Genomic DNA, 24,469 nt, shown 5'->3' with positions numbered 1-24,469 from the left:
AAACCGACAATAACGGAGGCAAATCTTACAGACCGCGGGCTGTGTTAAGCTTCCAGATGCACCACAATCTATTCCTGTTTCCATTCTTAGCCCTCCTCAAATGGATGGTTTTCATCAAACCTTACCACGTGATTCTGCTCCTGGTGGTCTTGATCTGTGGCAATGATCCTCGAATTTGATAGCTTAAGCATCGAAGCGTTTTCATAACAGTCCTTGCACATGTGAAAATTCCCATCTTTGCAATCATGGTTGGGGTTCATGAGAAATTCGGTGTAGCGATAATCATGACTAAAAGAACCTACAAATCGTCTGTGATACTGGCTTGATCGGCAAGCCGGCCAAATGCGCTTCGCTGCTAAGGTATCTTTGCGAGCGGTGCTTTGGTCGGGTATGAGCTCGCTACTTTTCAGGATGCAACGCTCGCAATTCTGTGCAAAATGTTAGTCTCAATCCTCTCACCTCATTACTACTGAACGCAAGGGATTAGTGTAGAAGTAGTACCGGGTCCAAGAAAGTTATAATGTGGCTATAAAATAACAGCAGAGAGAACAGAGACTGTCCTCCCACGTTCAAAAATCGTCGATTCTGTGAGTTTTTCCATAAAATGCCCTATTTCTTATATGCTATCTCGCGGCCCTGCGTACGTACTCGCCTCCTTGGATATAACGCCCGTTCACTGCTGCTGCCTAGGGCGTGCCTTTCGCTAAGCCTTACGGATAGCTTTATTTTTCTCGTATATAGCTTCGTACGTTAATACGCTTCGCATATAAATCCGCTTCGTACGTAAATGCACTCCAAATATAAATATGCTCTAAATATAAATACGAATTTCATATGGATATACTCCAAATATAAATATACTTTAAATATAAATGCGCCTTATACGTGAATGCACTCCGCAAGCAGTCGCGCCGAAGGCGCGTGACTGCATGTCCCAAGCCCAGGCTTGGCAGAAATACCTAATTTCTGGTATTGATAGGTATCGATGCCAGAATTGTAAGGTATTGATACTATTAATAAAGTATCAATTCCTATTAATTCCCGGAACCCAATTCTCCCCTTTAATTGCAATTAACTTTAGAACCACTTCCCTTATAAGAAAACTTTTGGTAGCGCAAATATTCTACTTAATTTAGGCTTTCTATTTAGCTACTTATCTTATAGTTTAGACTAAAACTCGTCTCAATATATTATATAAACATATACTAAAGAAATAAAAGATAAGAAAGATGATTTCTTTAATGAATTATAATAATTATTTTCAATTATAATAGAACTAAAATTTTACCGGGAACATAAGCCTTTTAAATCATAATATAAGCATAGAGAATAGCCTTGCGAATAATATTCGCTCGGAATGCTTTTAGAGTTTTCGATAAAAAACGAATTTTATCGGCCAAAAAAAAAAAAAAAAAAAAAAAGAAGTATAGGAGCAGCTAAGTATAGTTAAATTAATACTGAGGCCTAGAGGTATAGGGAGAATCATATAACAGAGGTTTGTAGTCTAGCCGGGGGCAATCTTGTTATTAAAAAGTTATACTATAATATAGTAAAGCTAGGAGATTTATATAAAAAGAGGCTTACGGGTTAGCTAGAAGTAATACTAGTATTAAGAAGTAGCCACATTATACTATAATAATACTAAGAGATTTATATAAAGGAGGTTTATAGGCTAATTTGGAGTAATACTATAAATAGTTTATTTAATTACTATTTCCCTATTACTTTTAATATTTACTAACTATATTTTCCAGGCTTAACTTATTAAAAGGAACTCCCTACCAGATACAGGCTATAAGTTCTAGATTTCTTATCTTCTTAATATTAGAAGGAAAGACAAATACCGAGAAAGTAAGGAGGTTATAGATTATATATTATAGACTCTAATTTACTAGGATTAGTATATTTATATATAGAATTCCGCTTTATTTATTTTTCATTAAATAGTATTTATATAGATAGGCTAGGATTAGATCAGAAGAGATACCTGTAATTAATTTGGATTTTTATAGATTATAGAAAGAGAATTTAACTAAATTATATTAGAGATTTGATTTCGTACTATTAATTAATAACTTACTATATAATTATTTAATTCCTTTACTCCCAGGATTTATAATAGGGCTCAGAGCCTTATTCCAGTCCAAATCCCTTTCTATTAAATAAAGATTTACCTCTATTTTACTAAAGTAATACTCCTATTCTCATTAGTAGTTTAATAGAATATATACTATTAATAGGTATAATAAGTCTTTAGTACTTATTACTTATTAGCTTCCTGAATACTAGTAAGCTATAGCTAACTATAACTACTTTAATAATAGTCTTAATATTTTATATTATAAGTCCGGAAAAGATTTCTAGAAATACTACTAGCTAAGAGAAGTTCTCTATTAGCTCTGTAAGTAACTAGTTAAGGAACTCAAAATTAATAATAATATATATAAAAGAGATGAATTAAAGTACTAATATAAGGATATTAAACTAATCTATTTCGGTATATATCCCCAAATATACTTTAAGCCAAGAACTTAGTACTATATCCGTATAGATATTAATATTAATATATACCGCTTATGAAATAAGATATTAAATAAGTATAATTACGGAAACGGGATTATCTATAGACTTTTAGATATCTATAGCCTTTAGTACCCAAATAACAGGAATTTGACTATTTTAGAGTATTATAATAGAGTTAGTATAGAACCTCCTTATATAGAAATACAGTTTTCGTATACCGCTAATTATAATAAGTAATAAGCTCTAGGAGTAATTCTATTATTATATCTTTGGTTTAAGCTAGAATAATAGCCTATTATTAATTCCCTTTAACTAATATCTATTATTTAAAAAGAGAAATACTTGGAATATTCTTATTAGGTTAAGTAATATAGTTATAAATAGTAAATCAAGAAACTAAGATAGTTAGATTTTAGAAAGGCTTTATTAAATCTCGATTCTAGTAAATATATTTATTATATATTTAGTAATAATATTCTCTTTAAGTTATTAGATAAGAGATATTAATTACCTAATATTAAGCTATATTGCCTTTTATCCTAAGATATATTATTGGATTTTGGTATATATATCTTGTTATTCTATATAACTAATAGCTAAGGCCAGGTTATATAATTTGCGGGAATATAATAATATTTTACTTAGAAGATTATTATATTATAGCCTACTAGTCTTATAATAGTATAAACTATATATAATAGTTTGCTTTCCTAATATTAGTAAAGTACTTAAAAAAGAAATTTCAAAATATAAATATATAAAATAATAATAGTTTTCCTAACTTTTCTAATTAGATACAGGTTTATAATTAATTCTATTTATAGCAGAAAGTCGGTAATTTGGTAAAGCCTAGTAGATAGTTAAGAAAGCAAATTCTACTAATTAATAATTCCCTAAAAATTAGAGTATTAGTATCTTACTTATTAATAAGAGATTTCTTATAGTTAGTAAGAAAATTTCTGAATCTAAATACCTAAAATAATCCAAACTACTTAATCCGGCTAATATAGTTTACTAGCTTAGATATAGATTACTTTAGATCTATAGTATATAGCTAATTTATTATATTACTTACTATTAAGGAAAATAAAGATATTTAGATCTATTATAAACAAAATTTTTATAGCCTCCCAAGCTAAAGAGGTATATTCCGGATAGTACTATACTATAATATCTATTATAGTACCATAGTAGTAAATCTTCTAAGAAAGTTTATAAAGGCTCTAGTAAAGGGCCAATTCTCCTTTATAAGAATTATATTATACCCGTATATTAATAATAGCTATAAGTACTTCCGGAAGATTTCCGAATTAAGAATCGAGTATCTATTTTAACTTGGTTTTATCTTTTAAGAATTCGGTTTTAAATACTATTAAAGCTTTATTAAAAGTCTCTTTAGTAAAATTAGATCTAAGAGTAGTAAAAAAAAGTTAGTAGAAACTTAATAAGGTGATTTTTATCTATATAGGCAATTTCGAGTATATATTAATATTTTACTAGATTATATTATTAGTTACTATATACTAAGAAGTAAAGGTATTTGTATTTACCCTAGTTAATATTATAGACCTGGTATAATAATAGCTAAATAAAATCGCTTATTAGATCTTAACTAGAGCAAGTTATAGAATATGCCTTCTTCTAATAGAAAATCTAGAGGCAGTAGTTTTATATCCTGCTCGATCTGAAAATCGGATACTTTTATTATAAAAGCGACCTGAGAGACTTTACTATATCTTGCTATACCTTACTCCGAACCGCCTTATTATATATAATAGGCCTATTATATTACTAGTATAATCTGGGCTAACCTATAGGCAATCTTGGTATAGCTAAAAGGTATCCCAAACCAAAAATATCTCGAGATTCGAGAGAAGTAGTAGAAAGGTAGCTCAAATATCTATCCTCTAATTCAGCCCGTAATCTTATTCTATAAATCTTATTCTTTTTGAAGTTATAGAATAGTAGCCTCTCAAATCTTTAAAAACCTCAATTCGAATAATAGCCTTATAACCATTATTTTAACTAGCAGGCCTAAGAAAGAGAAATAGAGAATAAGAATTCGATAGTAAAGGACCCCTTCCCTTTAGTAATAATATATGGTATAAAGGGGATATTAGAGAGAGAGATAAGGATAATAACGAGAATATAGTAGAAAGAAGTAGTAAGTAATAAAGGTAGGAATAGGAATAAGTAGGATATAAGATCAAGAATAAAGAACTAAATATAGTTACTATTAATAATACTTATAGTAATTAGATAATTTTCGGAGATAATAGAATAGACTTCGAAAAGCAGAAGACTTATTTGCCTAATCCGGGATCTAATTTATCCGAAATACTCTCTAGCTCACTTACCAAAAATAGGCCAGATACCAGATTTAGTTTTAGTAAGGCCGCTTTAGGTACCGGTTCCTTTTCGATTATTAGGAAATTATTAACTCAAGCTAATGCTTATTAATAATTTATTAAAAATATAACTATCTCTAATAATAGAAGTATTAGTAGTAAATTCAAAACTTAGTACCGAGATTTATTAGTATTAAAATCGCAAAAGGAGAGATAGCTTATAAGTTCTATAAAGTCGGATAGCTTTATTAGGGACTTTGGGGATATTAACTTCTTAAAACTCGGAGCAAGTAGCGAGAAAGAGAATAATAAAGAGGAAGGTAATAATAATAATAATAATAGTAAAGATAATAATAAAATGCCAAAATTGCCAGAAATAGAAGACCCTCTAAAAAGATATAAAAACTTCTCTTCTATTAGCCAAGGTATATATATTTAATAATATTAATCAGATATAACTAACCAAATCAGAGTTCAATTTATCTATATTTAAAGCTATAAATAATAATAGTTCGGCCTTATCTCCTGACTTATTATAGTATCTAAAGTTATAAATAGTTCCTATTCCAAAATCAGGAAAAAACGGCCCCCGGAAAGGATCAGAAATTACTAGTTATCCTATTCTCAATCTGCCTCTATCTATAGATACTTAGTATATATTAGGTATTCCGAATTCAGTAGCTATTAGTAACCTATAGAGCCTATAGTAATATATACTTAATCTATAGTTTAAAGTAAAGTCTTTTGAAAAATTTAAATAATTACTAAAGCTATTAATATTTCAAATAATATATTAAATTATTTAAGGGAATATACTCTAGTTTTACTTTAATACTCCTTAATAAATATTAGAAAAGAAAAATATAAAGGCTTTAAAAAGCAGTCTCTCTCTTATAAGTATCTTATTATATTTAGAAAAATATCCCGAAATTGCCTTTATTATCTATTAAGACTATAACCAAAAGGCTATAAATTATTATAATTTTAACTGAAAAGACAGTAATATACTACCTAAAGTAAAATATACTAGAGAATCTATTTATATAGCTACTAAAGACCTTACTTCTACTATTACAAACTTTTCAAATCTAAATCTATACTTCTTAACCCTTTCTAATAATATAGAGAACAAGTTTCTTATAGCTCTATACCTGCTACTTTACTATATATAGGATATTATAGGAAAGTATCTAGATAAATTACCTAATAAGTAGAAAAAGCAGTTTTGGTTATTACTAAACTATATTCTTACCGAATTTAAAAAGGAGTATACGGCTATTAATACCCTTTTTAATAGAGACAAAATTACCTATCCTTATATTAAGTATTTCTTTAAATTAGAAGATATTTTTATAAAGAGAAAGTATAAAGATATAAAAGGGGTTTAATATAAATCTTGGATTAAAAAGCCTATAAGAATTAGCTCGGGAATAATATATTACGGAATTTATACTTGGTTATAGTAGTTTAATAGATATTTCTTATATTAGAACTAATAAACCATATTTGAGATTAATACTAATAATATATTAGAAAAGAATATTAATAAGCTAAATCTTTGGCCGCTTATATTTATAAATAAAAATTTAAATAACTTATTAAAAAGCAGGAATAAGACTTTCTAGAAGTATTATATTAAATGCTTTATCTCTTACTATAAAGACAAGGGCCAGAGCTCTTACTATTCTAGTAATAAACGGTATATAATTAATCTTAGAACTTATTAAGATCTTTATAATTCTAATAGAACCAAGAAACTATTCTGGGCCTCCTACTATAAATATTTAGGGGCTAAAGTAATAAAGTATAAAAGCCCTTCTAATTCCGAATTTGTTTACTTAGTCCCGCTAATAATTAAGGACTATAGCCTTAAGAGGAAGAAGTAGTTAGACTTGCAAATTAATGGAATTACTAAGGTTATATAGAATAAAGAAGTATTCAGGAATCTAGTACTAAATAGAAAAACTAAAAACCTAATTAAAGTACTAATAAGTAATTAACTTAAGGCAGAGAGATCTACTAATTTAATAAATAGGAAGGGAAATGGCCTAATACTTCTTCTCTATAGTAGACCTGGAATAGGAAAAACTCTAATAGCAGAAAGTATTATAGAGATTACAGAGAAACTATTATATCCTATTACCTATAGTAATATTAGTACTAAGCCGGAATAGGTTAAGGGTTATCTCGAGTTAGTTCTTAACCTTAGTAAATCTTGGGAATATATAGTATTACTTAATAAAGCAGATATATTCTTAGAATAGTATAGCCTAGAGGATCTCTAGTATAATATACTAGTCTCGGTTTTTCTAAGGATTTTAGAATATTATAATAGTATACTTATTCTTATAAATAATCGAGTCGGTACCTTTAATAAGGCCTTTAAATCTTATATCCAGTTAGTATTATACTATACTAACCTTAGTACTTTCTAATAAGGGAAGATTTGGTATAACTTTATAGAATATTTGGAGAAACTAGGAGAAAGGAAGATTAATTTTAATAATCTGAGAGACTATATAAAATAGCTTGCTTAAGAAAAAATAAATAGGAGGCAGATACGAAATGCTATTATAACTATAAGGCAGTATATAAAGTGGAAAGGGAAACCAATAATATATCTTCTTTTAAAAGGTATAATTGAGATATCTGGAAGGTTTAATATATATATTAAGAAGTTGAATAGCGGGTATTTATAGGACCAGCTAGCTAAAGACGAAGGATTAAGGTTATTAGAAGCCTATTAGAGACTAGTAAAATCAGTTATTATTTTAGTATCTATATATTTGTCTTAAATATCAATTATAGAGGTGCCAACTTTTTGAACTCCTAATAAATGCTCGTTTATATATCCAGAGTAAAAAGTAGAGATGTCCTCGCTAGACAGATAAGTGGGCCCAGAAATGGCTTGAAGATTAGATAGGAAAGAAGATAATAGAGATAATGAGGTAGAAAGGGTATAAAAAGATATAAAGGTAATATGAGAGAGCTATTTTTAGTATATATAGCCGGTAGGTGAGATATATAAGGGAAGGAAAGCAACCTCCTAAATTAATGTCCCTGTATATTAGTATAATTATAAATTAATATTAGTAATATATTTGGGATCCCTATACGATAAAGAAGGGCCTTTTTAGGCCCTTGTCAAAAGTTGACGATTTATAGTGAGATGGGTCTTAACTCTGCTATATCGTATAAATAGAGTAAGCAAAGCTAAGCAGACATAAGCTAACGAGCCTATACCCCATAAGTCTGTAGATTATAGGACATTTTGCTAACAAATAACCACTAAGAAATAATCGAACTTTTTGTGCAATGCGATAAATATTTAAATTAAATAGTAATAGTATTATTTAGCTTCTTTCCTACTAAATCCATTTAGTTTGAAGGAAAAGGAATGTATCGTTATTTAATTAATTTCACGTAAAGTGACTAACTTTGTTTTCGCGAGGCCTAGAAAGCCTCGCTTAAATGCCTGTAATCCACAGACTTATGGGGTGTAGGCTCGTAAAGTGAGCCGAGCCTGAACCCAACCCGAGCAGAGCCTGAGCAAAGGCGGCGCTGGTCACGTGGGACAGAAAGTTGTAAACAAAAAACATTACTGTCAGGAAACAGAATACATTGACGTGAACTTGTACTCAATCAGGGGACAATGGCATACAACAGTCTCGAATCAATCCCACGACACTTGATGTAGGTTCCAACAATAGTGCCAAAAATCCAAGTCTTCTACTGTGGCTTCCAGCTCTGACAGGCTTTGAAATTTCTTCGTCCGATGCAATGAAATGTTTCACGACAGCAAATAAATCAATGACAAGTAGACGATCCCTAGTTTCAACGGATTTAGAGACTTCTTGATCTTCAAAAATCAACATTTTTGATCGAGCAAAAGCTGGTGAAGAATCACAATTCCTCTCTCTGATTCCGAATATTTCAGGTTGAGGGAATCCTTTTGCGTCCTAGATTGCTTGTTTGTTTACCTTTATCACACCTAAGGGGTCCTGTTTGCAGATTATATGAGAAGGAAGGCGGCAGCGGCTGTATGAAAAGAATCTTCAAAGTCATACATGACATTTATGTGGAGCAACCATATCTTAAACAATAGAAGCAACTCTCAAATTAGCTCAGAAGCTCTACGCAGTATCCTAAACTGCAACTAGCCGGTGAGTCACGGAAATAAAAGAGGATAGAGCTGTGACATGGGTCCTGCGATATGGGTCCCCCGACACAACCCGACTAGATATCACCCTAACCTCGCAGTTCCCCATCAAGCATTGTGGCATCACAACATAGCCGTCTTGAACTAGACCACTCTTAGACTTTCTTTATTGATCCTTCTTTCCACAAAGCAGGTTCTTTTGTTCTCCACCTTGGAGATCTCTTTTTAAAGAACTTTCTTGCCATAGGCTGCTTCCACCTCTTGCTTTCATCGAACGATACTTCTTGACAGCAAATAGACTGTCAGCAATAGAAGTTCCCGAGTTTAGGATCCTGTTGAGATTGCTCACTGGTATTTCTGGACTAGTCTTGAAGCCCTGAATTGAAGGGATCCCTTTCAAGAACTCCATGTACGTTCCAGGCGACCAAGCTGCTATAATATTCTTACTTACTCTTCGGAGGGCATCGAGTCTCCTCGAAGCGCGAAGAAGTGTTACTGCTGTGAATGCTGTTCCATTGCCGGGCTGTTTTAATAGAGAAAGAGCAAACAAGTTGAGGCGGTCCAGTGAGTCTTTGAAAGATGTAAATAGAATTCATCTGACAGTCTTCTAACATAAAAATATACAACAGTGGCCAGGATCTGCGGCCGAATCAGGCTCTCCAAATAGCGTCCGACATCTTCGCCACCTGTGCCATCTCCTTCACATCATGTACTCGCACAATATCAGCACCACCCTGCACGGCAGCCGCAACCGTAGCGGCAGTGCCCCAAATCCTCCCAGAAGCTTCCTTAACGCCCGTAATCTTCCCAACAAAGTTCTTCCTGCTCGAGCCCACCAACCATGGTAAGCCTCTCAACCCTGGCCAGTCACGCAATTCATCGAATCTCCTCAATATCTCCAGATTTTGCTCACTTGTTTTCGCGAAGCCGATTCCCGGGTCGAGTATTATGCGCCATCGATAGATTCCCGCTGCTTCTGCTGCTGCGACGCGCTCGAGAAGTTCTTTGGCTATTGTGGAGATCAGGCCGTCGGGGTAGGCTGTGCGGGAATTCATTGTTTCCGGGGTTCCGCGCATGTGCATCAGAATTACAGTCTTGCCAAGACGCGCCATTGTTGGAAGCATGTTCGGATCCATTTGGCCAGCGGATATATCGTTGATTATGTCTATTCCCACTTCATCTAGCGCCTCAGCAACAGATGAGCGATACGTGTCAATGCTGACAGCTATTTTCTTTCGCAATCGGGGATGATCTTTTAGGTTCTGGATGAAGCCGATTGTTCTCGAGATCTCTTCTGCTTCGGTCACTTGGTGGACACCGGGGGCGGTGGACTGGCCACCAATGTCGATGATGGCGGCACCATCATTGCTCTTCTGGAAGGTCTTGGAATACAAGGAGTTCATACCTTGCTTTCCTTTCTCGCTGTCTCTAGGGAGATTTAAGCCTCCGTCCGAGAAAGAGTCCGGTGTTAAATTCATGATAGCCATCACATGGGTTCGTCGGGTTGACTGCAGCGCACGGATGGCCTGCAACGAAGGATTCAATGGAGTCAGGGTAGATATTGGAGATGTCGACGGCGGTAGAGCGTTGAGGTAATCCTGCGTTAGCTTCCATGGGGATGCTGGATTCAGCGCCTTTCCCGGAATTAGCCTGTAAGGTGTTAATGTATAGAGAGCAACCGGAGATAGCCGGCCTACTCTGCAAGAGGCCGCAGTACAAATTCTCTCTCAAACATGCCTGGATGGGGGATTTTAAGCCTCTCATGGGCGACGACTCGATCACCATGGAGCAAAATATCAAGATCGATATTGCGCGGCCCTTTGTCGATGACCTTTTTCCGACCGAGGTGATTCTCGATACTCTGGAGCGTGTCCAAAAGAGGAAGAGGCTCAAGTGTGGTTTCCACCTGGTAATTATCAGCTGATGTCAAGTGATTGGGCCTTGGAAATACGGGCAAATCCCGACTTGATCATGCTGCCGGATTATGGGACTTACCTCACAGACTCCATTTATAAAGCTTCCTTGGTCCACAACATACATCGGTTCCGTCTCCCAAAGGCAGCTGGTCCTCTTGATCTTGATCCCTCGTCGTGACATCTGTTCGCAGGCTTTCTCAATCCAGCCTATCCGGTCACCCAGATTGCTTCCGAGAGCAATATAAGCTATGTGGACTGTTGGAAGCTTCTTGGAAGCTTCTGGCAATGTGTTGTCCCCAGAAGGAGGGATCTGGAAGTCATTGAGAGAATGCGGTGTCCATTGCACTGTTTTTGGGGGCTTTTCAGATGAGCTTTGTTGCCGTGCCGCAGTTCGGACGAAGGGCATGGCTGCGACATCAAATTTCCTCGAGAAGGATACATTTCTGAAGGCCACGGTCCTTCCCCCCAGAGGTCTTCCCAGTTGAAACCCCCTCATCGACGTCGTGATGTTGTACAGGCTATCATTGTTGGACGAGGTGGCAGTGAAGTTCCTGCAGGGGTTTAGGCGAGCTGATCACGTGAAGTTTCACAAATGACTCGTGTTAAACAAAAGTTAAAATCCATTTTCATCTGAAGTGTGACAGAAAACCAAACCTCACACTGGAGAAATGGAGAATACTGCACGAAATATATATAACACCACCTCAGATGTTTCCCCTTTTCAAACATGCACAAACGTGCAAACCCTGCAGCCGTAAACACGGCTTTTTCTGTCAGCTGATCCCAGGCCCGGTCTTTTCGGTCAAGCCGAGGCATTTCCCCAGATCCCCAGTTGCCGGCTAGTGGGATTTCAAGGGCGCCGAGCATCTCCACCTTTCTTTTCTCCTTCATAAATTCCCTCTCGCTCCTCGACACACTCCTTCTCCCTCTACGCTTTTGAATATCTGTTCTCTTCTTTCATTGAAATCCTCGTTCTGCTGACCATCCATTCCAACGAACAATCCACCTCCCAAACACCACAGACGTAAAGATGGCTTCACCTCGTAAGTATCATATGCCAGTCTAAGCAGTACCCGCAAACTGACAGCAATGTGCAGAGGTGATTCGCACAACGGTCACTGACCTCTGCAAGATCAATCACCCGGTCATACTCGCTGGAATGAACGTCGCAGCAGGCCCAAAGCTTGCAGCAGCAGTCACGAACGCAGGAGGTCTCGGCGTCCTTGGAGGAATAGGATACACACCCGACATGCTGCGCGAGCAGATCGCAGAACTGAAGTCCTTTTTAGCAGACAAAAACGCACCCTTCGGCGTTGATCTTCTCCTCCCTCAAGTCGGCGGCAGCGCCCGCAAGACAAAGTAAGAATCACATGCCGAAGCTCCACCTTTTGTCTGATTACTATTCAACTCGATTGCTGACGATCAATCTGCCTACAGCTACGATTACACGAAAGGCAAGCTCGACGAGCTGATCAGCATCATCATCGATTCCGGCGCGAAGCTGTTCGTCTCCGCCGTCGGTGTGCCGCCGCAACACGTGGTTGACCGACTACATAAGGCGGGCGTGCTATACATGAACATGATCGGACATCCCAAGCACGTCAAGAAGTGCCTCGACCTCGGCGTGGACATTATCTGTGCTCAAGGTGGTGAGGGTGGTGGACATACCGGCGATGTTCCAACAACTGTGTTGATCCCAGCTGTTGTGCAGCTTTGCAAAGGGAAGACCAGCCCCATGACTGGCAAGCCGGTGCAGGTCGTTGCCGCGGGTGGTATTTACAACGGCCAGACCGTTGCTGCGGCTCTGATGTTGGGCGCCAGCGCCGTCTGGGTTGGAACCCGTTTTATCTTGACTGATGAGGCTGGTGCATCAAAGGCACACCAAGAGGCTGTCCGAACTGCTGGTCACGATGATAATATCCGTACAATCATCTTCACCGGAAGACCGTTGCGAGTACGGAATAATCCTTACATTACAAATTGGGAGGAGAACCGCGCTCCGGAGATCAAGGAGCTTACTGGCAAGGGTATCATTCCTGTTGAGCATGACTTTGAGACGTTGGGTGATGATATTGATGATGAGGTATGCCTCTTTTCATATTTCTGATATTCTCTTGCTAACTATCTTTGTAGACAATGGATAACGCACGACCTTTCCTCATGGGTAAGGCGGCCGCAGTTGTGAACGAAAAGAAGAGCGCGAAGGCGGTGGTCGACGAATTAGTTAATGACGCTGCTGCTTGGATCCACAAGGGAGAGTCGATGATAGTGACCAAGGCGAAGCTGTAGATAAACGAATTCGATCGGGACAGGTATACGGGTGGGAGGATGACCATAAATTGACGAGATTTTGAATAGTGTATGAATTAGATTTTGCATGCCCTCCTCATGTCCCTCCCTGCTTGACGTGTTTCTTGTACTGCGTATGTGAGTTTTGTCCGGATTATGGGAGGCTTGTCGAGTGACTAAAGATGTTTAGGTACTTTTCTCTCTCAGACTTAGGGTCTCGCATGTGCTTTTACATTCGAATTCTATTCCTGCAACATATCCCGCAATGAAGATCAAGTCAATGTTCCAAATGTCATGTAAGTTGTGAAATATTTGATTTTCCCAATTCAGTAATACTCACACTGGCTATTGTATGAATTCAAGTGCAATCGTTCGTACTGCTTTGGCTAAAGAACTGTCTTAGGTGGTTTTGATCGCCGAGGAGTTTCTCACAGGGGATGGGGCCGAATTGAAAATAGCTTAAGCAACTAGTCCTGAGACAGAATAGCAGATACCAGTTCTGCAGGATGTTGTTTCAATTCTCATTTGAATCTTTTGAATAGGTTCTTGATGCATGCCAAATCTCGGGGTAAATGTAACTGGCGTGCTTGCCGGACAGGAGTAGTGGCACTGCTCCGTCTTCCTCAGAACTCCAGCCTCGTAGCAGCAGAAGTCCATGTAACATCCATCTTTTGATATGAGAATTTCGACAGGACTCATATCGTGGATCTCGCCTCTTAAGAGTTCGGGAGAAACTGAGCACAAGCAATATGTGAGCAAGTTTGGTGACAATCGTCAATCTGCTACGCCAGCCGGTCTGCGCAATGTCCTCGATGAACCTAAACAGACCGTATGCCTGTTAGTACTCACGAAAAGTAGCAAACGAAAGCTATAGGCTTTATTTTGGTATAGCTGGAAATTGATCAACGGCCAGGCACGACTCTGGCTTTGTAGGCGAGAATGGACTTGGGGATTGCAAGTTTTGAGCCAAGATCGGATGATAGAGGTTGTCAAAATCAACAAACCTCCGCCCCATTTCCCGACTACGTGAAGACTCCTTCTTCTCAAGTATTATACTGCTGTAAGGTCACGCAGTGGTGGATTTCGATTTTCCAGGCTCTGAATATCCTCTACGGATAGCGAATCCATTGGGCGCGTTCGGTAAGGACTGATCTGGAGCGCTGGATTACTGGAGGTAGCTTTGGAAATACCGTGAAACCGGTGAGCGTCGTAGCTTTTGATGCGCTTGATGCCTGTCATGTATCAGCAAATGCATATCTTGCTCAGAGGCTAATTTGGAGGACATAAATCCAGACTCCAGATTGCACTAACACAGTCAGTCACTTCCATTCTACGCGTCTGTCTCTTTGATGTCTTTGACTTTGAAGTGCGATCAAAGGTACGGAAGAATTCCTCCTTGCCCTGGGGGCCTGATTAAAGGTAGAGATTCACTCGAAGTCTCGAGGATGATTCAATGTACCAGAACTTTGGGAACATTGGGGCGATGTGCAACGAAACTTGACTTTGCACATTCAACTTCTATTCAAAACAATCTCAATGCACCAGGAAAGTTGGAACATCGCGGCAGCGGACCACAAAACTCCCAAAATGATATGCACTCAAGGGCGAGGTGATATGAGAGCACCTGACGATTGAATCGACCACTTTGTATTACCGGTAAATCAGCAATGTCATTGTACCAAGAAACGTCGTAGATTGGCTCGATGTGCAACAAATATACAAAAAAGGCGAAGAGAAATTCACTGGCAGAGCGGGGAGCTTCATTTTCCAGAGAAAAGGAAATATCAATGTACCAGATTGCTTAGAACATCCGAGAGACTTGCAACAACACCCCGAGAAGGAAATTCACTTCCCACTTGAGAAGATTTCTCAATTTACCGGGAAATATTGGGACATTGAGGCGATATGCCGCAAAGTAGCCTGGAAGATGGTTTACTTCGAAAGTAGATGAAATCTATGCAGTGAAGACGTTGTGATTCATGATTCTTTACTTCATAAGCTCCGTCATTGCTCCCAGACACTCCTCCGCTCCACCACGTCATCAGCAACCTCATCTTCAAAAACAATCGGGCTTCTCCATCCCTCATTCTCACCTCCCTTCTCCTTCAACGTATCCAACGTCTTTCTCTTTCTCTCCTGCACTCCCTCACCTTGCCATAACTCACCATACCGTGCCAAATCATCTTTAAGAACCTCAACCCATGTGCTTCTCTTTCTTTCCCCTTTTGGCCTCCTGATCCACCAACCTAAACATTGCTCCGTCGCCAGCGCTTCCTTATACCCCTGCACAAAAGCCACCACTTCACCGTACTCACTCTCCTCACTTAACTCCACACCAGAAAACAATTTCAAAATGTGTAGCTTAACCCACTGCCCGCCCCAATCAAGCCCTCCCCCTTCCCCCACGTCACCAGTCCACCTCAGTGCTCTGAGCCACTCCGCACACCCCGTCAGATCTAGATATTCCAATCCATATAGTCTCCCAGCAAGTCTTCTGAGGACATCACTTGCCTCACGGAAATCATTGTCCAAGTTATGGCTGTAAAATCCTGTTCCGCCATATTGGATATCTTTACCGAAGCGGCTGGTAACAACAGCGGTTTTTGAATTGGGCGTTAAAGAGGGGACGGGCCAGAACGCGAGAGAAAGGTGCGTGAGTGTCGGGATATGCCGACTGCAGGCGAGGAAGCGGGGCCATGAGATTGAGTGTGGTGGGTGCGAGAGAGAGAGGTGCGTTAGGTGCGGTATTGGTGGGCTCAAACCCCTTGTCAAAGAATCCTCCCACGACAGGTCGAACTCTGAGCGATCTTCTGGTGCTGGAGGGGGCTTCTGAATGAGTTCAATAAGCTGTTTAAAGCTCACTGATCGCCCAATCGCGCCAGAAAGATCGAGACGGAAGAACCCCTCATTCAGCGACTGCCCCTCTTCCCCTACCTCCTCCCAATTGTCACCCTCATATTCTGAAGCTGGGTGTAAAAGGAGGCTCTTCAACCCCTCAAAGCCCACCCCCTCGTCGGGACCGTAGGCAGCGATGTAGCTCAACAGCAACATCCTAATCGCCACCGGCAGATCCGCAAGGTTGTTTATCTCATACTCCTGTGTAAATTCCCAATCTCGTGCCATAGCCCGGAGACACATATCCTGCAATTTGTTTCCTTTCCCACCTTTGGCCTCTCCTAACCCAGGTAAATCATCTATGCGGGCAGGAAATACCCTTCCCTCTCCTTCCCTCGCCGTTAAGCTACTCGCCGAAGCATTCCGGGATTGCAGCCACGACCTCGGCGGCGACGGACCCGCTGGTATCCGATTTCCATTCGCGTCAAATCGTCTGCGGTCTCGTGCACGCGGTTTTGGGGCTGGTGTCTCGGGCTGCGAGAGGAGGTGGCGGATTTGTGGGGGGAGAGTCTTGCCTGTTGCTATCGATGGCACTGCGGCGGATGAAGGATTGACTTGTGATTTTCGGAGGGTGGAGATGAGGTCATTTACCGTGGGGGCGGCATCGTTGTCTATTTTTTTTTGGACAAAGTTAGTATTGTGTTGAGAGGAAAGGGGATGGGAACGAGACGTGCATGGAGGGGACGTGAGAACTGTGGCGGGGTAGACGAACTGTTTGTCGAGCTGGTGCTCGACGCTGTTGCTGGTGATTGCAGAGATGGATGGACAGTGCTTTGAGGTTTCGAGTATTGGGGTGTGAATCGTTTCTTTGGCATTGGGAGGTTGACCGGCGGCTGGTCGTGTCGATGGAGCAGAAAAGAGGGACGAGGTGGGGTGAGGTTGGAGGTGACTCCACTGATGCCTTGCCAAGAAAATCGTAATAATCTCAGGCGGCAGCTGGTGGGCTTCCTCGGCAACCTTGGCTCATCAATCATCATTTTCAGTATATCCTTCTTTCCATGGCCATGATTAGCTCTGCTTCTTTCATTCGTTCGAGTCTGGGATTTTGCATTGTTCTTTAGATAATTTATGCAATTGGCCTCTCGCAGGATCGCTCGTCAGTTGGAAATTGATCATTGCATGACCAGCTGCCTCGAATTCGAGGAAAGCTTTCGTTTGGCTTATAGTTTCTTTCCATAGGCGTAAAGCTCCCGAAATCTTCGCCGCAACCGTACTGGAGAACCTATTGGCTTCCAGGAAGGAATGATTGAAATACGTTGCGACCGCGAGCGCGACCGCGAAAATCATCCCTCTGGACAAAATGCAGGAAGCCAATCTGTAAACTCAACCGTACTGTCACGCAAGGAGCGCTAGCACGTTCACACGCAATTGTGCGATAAAATCTTCCCTATTCGTGTATTTCAGGCTGTACTCCGCTTCATTCTTACTGTTCTCAAAAACTCTGGAAATCTCTACGGTAATGAGACGCGCTCTGCTTCAGGGTGCTCGCTCAGCCCGATCTAGCAGATCAGAAAGACATTGACCAATTCAGGGCCAACACGTCTGGAAGATCTCTTGTTCCTCTCAGCCCGGCCGGCTCTGGAGGGAGGATCTGAGAGTAAAATCTTTGCACCGTCACTGATAATTTGACAAGTGCTAACCATTGGCAGTCATGATCGACACATTCTTCGAACTGCTCACTGTGAGTCTTCAACAACAACTCGCGGCGAAACACACCAAGTACATTTTATGGTATCCTTAAGCAAGAACTGGCTAAGCAGCCATTGTCATACTCTACAAGGAACAAGTCCTAAAGCAAAACCCGTTTTCATCGAGCAATGCGGGAGATTTGACTGATGCGTTTATCCTTTGATATTTGGCATCACATATTTTCTCTACTTAAAAAGCATACTCAAGTCTTCCGTTAGCCTGAAAGAGCGGTTCTTGACGCCGCCTAACAGATATTGGGTGAAAGTGATGGCTAGGAGGAAACCAGCTGAAAGGAAGCTGGTCACGTGCCTCTGGGCGAATTTTGATTTGCCCAAAGCTCCCTTACCTTGATTGTTACGCTCTATCGATAATCTTAACCAATTAGCGCTTTGCAATCATGCTGTCCGCAAGGTGCTTGCACATCAGTTGCGGTAAACCATTGGATGGGTGTCCGGGCTTAGTTTGTTCTCATAAGGCTGACTGTGCAACATGTGATATCACCACTCCACAGCCAGGGCAGGTGGGATGTCGGCCGCAACGCGGTCATTCTTGAGCCACGCTGAAACTTGGGTATTTAGGGGAGTTTCTGCTGTTACCGCCCTTCATTGATCACTCATATATTCATTTCCAATTGCTCCGCCGAAACCCGAACCTTCAAAATTGCCGCGGCTTCTTCTCACGCGTTGACCTCCGCCGAGCAAATAAGACCCGTCTTCTTATTGCTCTATATATAGCTGTGGAGAGAATTTTCATTCTTTGTTCCGTTGGAAGTAAAAGTTTTGACTTTAAAAGCATCTCCAACATGTCGCCTCCTCTCGCTCTTCCTCTCGAGCTCCGCCAACAGATATTCTCTTCTCTCGTCCTAACGCCACACACAATTGCCATATCCCTCTCAAACCTTAAAGACTGCCAAAGTGCCATCGAAAAGCTTTCCAGGACTTGCAAACAACTCCGCTATGAAATCCGAGCGTGGTCTTCCTTGAACAGCATTTCACACTTCTTCCTCGTTCCACCCTTTGGCATCATAACCTCACAGACATCATTCCAATTCCAGCTCTCCTTCACACAGCGTCACTCTCCAATACGTGTCTCTAAGACCCCTCAAAACATCGCGGAAGCAGCCGTCTTCCAGCTCTGGAGAGATATTATGCAGAAGTTGAACACTTGCAGGATGGATACCATTGACAGGGAGATCCGAGATAGGTTTGATAGAGGAGAGAAAAGGGTGCTCAGCGTGTTGGAGGAGGTGTATGATGAGTTTATGGGGGGAAGGGGAAGAGGGACTGTGGAGGATGTGATGATTTACGGGGGAAATAGGTATTGGGTTATTTCGACTAACTTTTGGGGGTTAAATGTTTGTGAGTGGGAGCGGGTGGGGATGAATGGGCGTTAGTCGTTGGAGCTGTCAAAACTATGGGTCCCTTCCCCTATCCGTCCAAGTGTGACTTACCGAACCATATGCTATGACGAACGCACAAAAGGACACTTATTTCAATTATATCTTTGAAAACCTGACCGCATAAGAATTTATCTTACAAACTTGTTTCACCGATGGCATCCAATGGATCACACCTTTTCTCCTCCCTCTCTCTCGAGAACACACATCATGAAATCTTCCAGGTTCTTCTTCGCTCCCCACATACCATCACGGTGAGTGGTGCGGAAGCTGATCTTCGAGAAATTCACAAATTCATTGAATATTACAATTGAATATTACAACAAGACAACCATTTCGCTGTTATCCCTAAATGGACACGAAGAGAAAATTCAACGGAGGATCTACCACAGCAACTCAAATGGCCGAGGTCTTTTAGACCGTCTTCCAAAACTGTGTGCCCAGCTGGGAAAAGAGATTGCAGATTGGGCAAAAACTGCGGGTCAAGATGTGTCTCATCCACTATTCTTTCGGCATTGTTCACAAGCAACATAAGCCCTGGACTTCTTGTTCTAGCACGCAGGGCGGAAGGAGAATTTTTGCATTCGGAAACATCCGAAAGATCCCGTGCAGGTTGAGCCTTTTTAGTTCGTAAAAAGATATTATGAAGAGTCTCCGAAGCAATGATGTTCGTGTGGGTGAAAAGATACGTTGCAGGCTTCGGGACCATGAGTGGCAAGGAAGAGATCTATTGAGGAAGTAAGGATTCGGAGGAAAGAGAGGGAGACATATATGTTGGATAATCGTGAATACTTATATTGCACCGAGTTCTACCCTGAGCTGTATCCGAGGCAGTTGAATGATTAAAGGAGGATTCGAAAACCGGAGATAAACGGCTTGAGCTGTGTCTCATGTAGATACCGTCTAATTCGGACGGCTCTCTTGGTTGTTCTTGGGTAACTTTGTGTCATAGATGACAGTGCTAGACTTGATTTTCTTGGAATTCAACATCATCCCCCGCTAGGGTACCAGACTCCCTCGACCCGTGCCTTCATAAACGATCTGCCACCCAACAATGCGCACTCTCAACTTCTTTGTTTCAAACATCATCTCAAGCTCTGGATTTCTTCTGCGAAGCACCACGAGAGTCTACCCAAGCCAGGTTGCCTAATGTCTTCACTCCTACACCTCCTGAAACTCCCGGTCGAGCTCCGACAACAAGTTTTCTGCACAATCATCTACTCGCGATATCCCATCGAGATCGGCAAGAAAAGCTCTGATATTCACATTGTTCCAGATAACAAAGAACGCACCTCATCAAAGAGAGGCAATTCGAAACGATTCCATATTGTTGACCTGAAACCCGAATTTGGTGGGCCATTTGAGGCTCTTTCTCTCACCTGCAAGCAGCTGAGAAATGAAATCACGGAATGGCTCCAAACGGAGCAGAAGAATTGCAGCGATATAGTCCTCACAAAGGCTTTTGGGGTCTTACACGAAAATCTCATCAGCTTCCGCCTTAGTTTCACTCCAGGGGAACCGGCTTTCGGAGGCACACTCGAACATATCGGTGGTATTGGGGGGGAGATCTCCCAGCTTGATGTGCACCATCAGGCTGAATTCTATGGACTCTGGAGAGACGTAATCGTTCAGGGAGGGACAAATGACATATATGACGCCACTAAGAGAATTAAATGGAGACTCCAGGATCATGGTTGGAGGGAGCGAGAATGCCTGAGAGCTGTGTGGGACGGGTGTCCAGATGCACGTCTCCATACGAGAGGACAGCAAATGGTGCCCAATTTGGAGTGGGAGAATTGGGATATCCTGGTGCCGGATTCATTTTTGACAACTGAGGCGATTGGTGACGAGGGAGTATTGGTGCTAGGTAAAAGGTGGTTTCAAGGCAAGGACCTAAACTAGGATATGCTACTCTTTCCTCGAGTTGTATTAGAATTCAAGAAGCTCTCAGCCCTATTTTAAATAATTCATTACCGCATTCCTAGTATATAAATACCTGGGGCAGAAAACATTGAAATCTTTCTTAAAGTCATCTAAGAAGTCTATCTTGAGTTCTTGGCTGTCACCTCCATCAGGCCCTTGGATCTCCTAGCACAATGGTTCTCCGAATTTCGTTATAGGACTAAAGTGACCTTATATTAATTATAAGCTAATCTAACTAGCCTTTATAAGAATCTTAATATTAATAATTTAATAAAGTCATTATTTAATTATATAATAAGATACTAACTTATTTATCTAGTCTAATTTCTTAATCTCGTAATTTTTAAAGAATATTATAAATATTAAATTATTTTCCTTTAAAAATTATAAGTACTTATTTTATTTCTTTATTTAAATTTAATATTTAATATAAATAATTTTTCATTTCCTTTAATATAAGCTTATTAATTATAAAAAAAAACATAGAAAAGTTATTATATTTATTTTAATTATATTATTATTAAATAAATTAATTTTATTAAAAGTATTAAATTAGTTTATTCAAGAATTATAATTCTTTTAAATTATAATTATTAAATAATAAATAGAATTTATTAATTAATTAATAATAAAGAAATTATTATATAAGAGAAATAAATTAAGTAAAATATAAAAGATAATTAATTACTATACAAAAGAGTACTACTTCTAAGATATTACTTATATTATATTATAATAATTACTATTACCGGAAATACTAGTAATATTCTTATTATAAAAAAAAACAAAATAAATATTAAAAAAGAGTAATTAATTAAATAAAAAGAATTACTATAACGAGTTCTGCTATTCTTCCGATTACTTAAAACTAGAGCCTAGCTATTACAGATATTATATAATTATACTTCTAAGATTACTAAAAACTAGAGATATAATTAGGTATTATAAATATATTTTCTTAATTACTAAAAACTAGAGATATAAGGCTATAAGTTACTAGTATTGTCACGGGTATGGTATTCAGGGCTTGGAAAGCAAGATAGAAGGTCCCTTACAAAGACGATTCAAAGCTAAGGAAGGGAAGACTAGAATACAGGAGGCTGCGAGAGTAAAGTACACCCGCAATGCGCTAGCCCCTAAGGGGCCTAGCGTCCTAAATATCTCCATGCGCATTCCCATACTAGCTGTCAGGTGACTATGTCAGGTGACTACAACGTGGAAACCAAAACTGTGACAAGTATATTCCAGTTATTAAAAACTAAAAGAAGTATTATATAACATATATATAAATATAAAGATATTATAATAGTTTTCTAAAAAAAAAAAGATTTAAAATAACTTAATTAGAATATATATATACTTATTTCTCTTTTCTAGAATTCTTTATAAATAAGCCTTCTTATATTACTATAAAGCCTGGGAAAATATTATATATATTTTTTTTAGTTTTATTCTTGAATTTATTCTTTATTATCTTAATATATTCTAGTAATACTTTAAAATATTTATATTTCGGAATAATAACTTTAGTATTCTTAATAGTTTCTTATTTTATATTCTTAATAAATTCTATATATCTAATGAATTTTATATTAAAGAAGCTAGTAATAATATTATATTAGACTTATTAATTAAATAGTTATTTCTTAGTAAAAATATCTTTATTATTATTATAGTTATTATTATTTTCTTTAGGAATTAATAGAGAATAATATAATATAGTTTATTAATACTTTACTAGAATTAATAAAAAAATAATATAATATAATTTATTAGTTTTCTATAATTATATCTTACTATTTTATTAAAATTTTATTATTTCATTTAAATACAAGCTTATATAAAGCCTAATTATATACTTTAATAATAGTTTTATTATTAATACTAAGCTAAATAAATATAAATTTATATAAAAAAGAAAATTGGTTTCTTTTTATAAAAATAAAAATAAAAATATTATTATATTTTTTATTTTTTATTATACTAATAAAATTATTTTTATTATTAGCTAATATATTATAAATAAATAATATATTTCGGCTAATTCGAAATACTTCTTTTATATAACTAGTAAATTATATATTTGCTTCGAGAATTTATTAGATAATTTGCTTTATTTTTTTAGAGTAATTTATTATTAATTTTATTTTTAGGTTTTAAGAGTCGGCCTAGTTTCTATTTCTTGAAACTCAGCTATTTAATATTAATATAATTACTTTTCTTATATTTATTTAATCTTATTATAAGAGTATTATATATAAGTATTAATATCGGGTTTATTATAATAGAAATATTTATTATAATAGAAAAGTATAAATATTTGCGAATTTAATTAAATTAGGCTTTTATATTAGTATTTAGCTTATAATACTTACTATTAGTTTACTAGTAATATATAGTACTATTATATAGGTATAGAAATACTAGTTATATTAGTTAGTAAAGTTATTCTTTAGAAGTAAGGATCGCAATATTATGGTATTAATATGTAATCCCTAAATCTGCTAAGCCTAATAGGGTCTAGTCTACTAGTCGAGTTACCTATAGGACGCGAGGTTATATAACCATGTCCCGTATTCCATGTCCTATTACTTATATCCCGTATCCCGTAACTATACACGTGATTCCCAAAGGAATAGCTATACTAATACTAGAAACTTTCTAAAAAACGCGAAAAATAGTACTCCCCTCCGATCGCATGCAAATTCCCTAATCCGGCCTAGTACCAGATTTCCCAAACGCTCTATATATCTATATTACTTCTGAGTTTTTGGTTATATACTAAAGGCCTCGGTCTTTTATACGTAACTTCCCCTCCTATAATATCTTCCTATCCCATATATCTATTTCCCGCCCTATTCGTACTCGACCTATTTCTTTACATCTAACTATATGGTATTCATATTAATTAGGCGCTTGAAGGCGTTCATTGGCTTTAATTTTATTATGGAATTAGCAGGATTTAATTCTCTCTTAATTTATTTAACTTCTGTAATCTCTCGTTATTTATATACCTGGCGAAAGTATATTATATTAATTATTAGACGCTTTTCTCGAGTGGTTCCTAATTTAATAAGGCATTTATATAATGACTTCGAATCCGTATAGACTACTAGTAGTAGTTCTATTTCTAGTACTCTATTAATTATAGATTTGACTAAAGCGCCTATATTAAAGCCATAAGCCATATTATAGAGTTCTAAAGCTAGAATACTTCTAATAACTCTCTTATATTTAGTAAAGAACTAGTAAATAATATTAGTATATCTAGTTCCGTTTACTAGAATTAGAATATATCTAATTTAGGAGAAGAGATCTCTATTATTTATAA

The 24,469-nt window shown here is 38.0% G+C and overlaps 4 protein-coding genes across 4 annotated transcripts; 2 read left to right on the top strand and 2 right to left on the bottom strand.

Annotated features, from left to right (window-relative positions):
- Positions 1-9,680: 9,680 nt before the first annotated feature.
- Positions 9,681-11,352, bottom strand: K444DRAFT_547106 (Dihydropteroate synthase; the record flags this gene model as incomplete). The annotated part of the gene is made up of 3 exons (XM_024876279.1): positions 9,681-10,680; positions 10,728-10,936; positions 11,026-11,352. The coding sequence occupies 3 exons, from the start codon at positions 11,350-11,352 to the stop codon at positions 9,681-9,683; spliced, it is 1,536 nt and encodes a 511-aa protein (XP_024727033.1).
- A 248-nt stretch (positions 11,353-11,600) lies between these two features.
- Positions 11,601-13,329, top strand: K444DRAFT_575486 (NPD-domain-containing protein). Its single transcript, XM_024877479.1, has 4 exons — positions 11,601-11,989; positions 12,044-12,305; positions 12,384-13,029; positions 13,080-13,329. Exons 1-4 carry the CDS (start codon positions 11,977-11,979, stop codon positions 13,233-13,235), a joined length of 1,077 nt encoding a protein of 358 aa, XP_024727032.1. The 5' UTR covers positions 11,601-11,976; the 3' UTR covers positions 13,236-13,329.
- Positions 13,330-15,154: 1,825 nt separating this feature from the next.
- K444DRAFT_575481 (uncharacterized protein) lies at positions 15,155-17,003 on the bottom strand. Its single transcript, XM_024877478.1, has 2 exons — positions 16,843-17,003; positions 15,155-16,741 (listed from the first exon to the last, which is right to left on the bottom strand). The coding sequence occupies exons 1-2, from the start codon at positions 16,943-16,945 to the stop codon at positions 15,240-15,242; spliced, it is 1,605 nt and encodes a 534-aa protein (XP_024727031.1). The 5' UTR covers positions 16,946-17,003; the 3' UTR covers positions 15,155-15,239.
- Positions 17,004-20,185: 3,182 nt separating this feature from the next.
- Positions 20,186-21,117, top strand: K444DRAFT_709605 (uncharacterized protein; the record flags this gene model as incomplete). The annotated part of the gene is made up of 1 exon (XM_024888204.1): positions 20,186-21,117. A coding segment is annotated over one exon (932 nt), but the record flags the coding sequence as incomplete, so codon positions are not given.
- Positions 21,118-24,469: the final 3,352 nt, after the last annotated feature.

Source organism: Hyaloscypha bicolor (genome assembly GCF_002865645.1).
Source record: "Hyaloscypha bicolor E unplaced genomic scaffold K444scaffold_183, whole genome shotgun sequence".
Taxonomy (NCBI): Eukaryota; Fungi; Ascomycota; class Leotiomycetes; order Helotiales; family Hyaloscyphaceae; genus Hyaloscypha; species Hyaloscypha bicolor.
The sequence above is the reverse complement of the archived record's forward strand: the minus strand, read 5'-3'. Positions and strand labels throughout refer to the sequence as shown.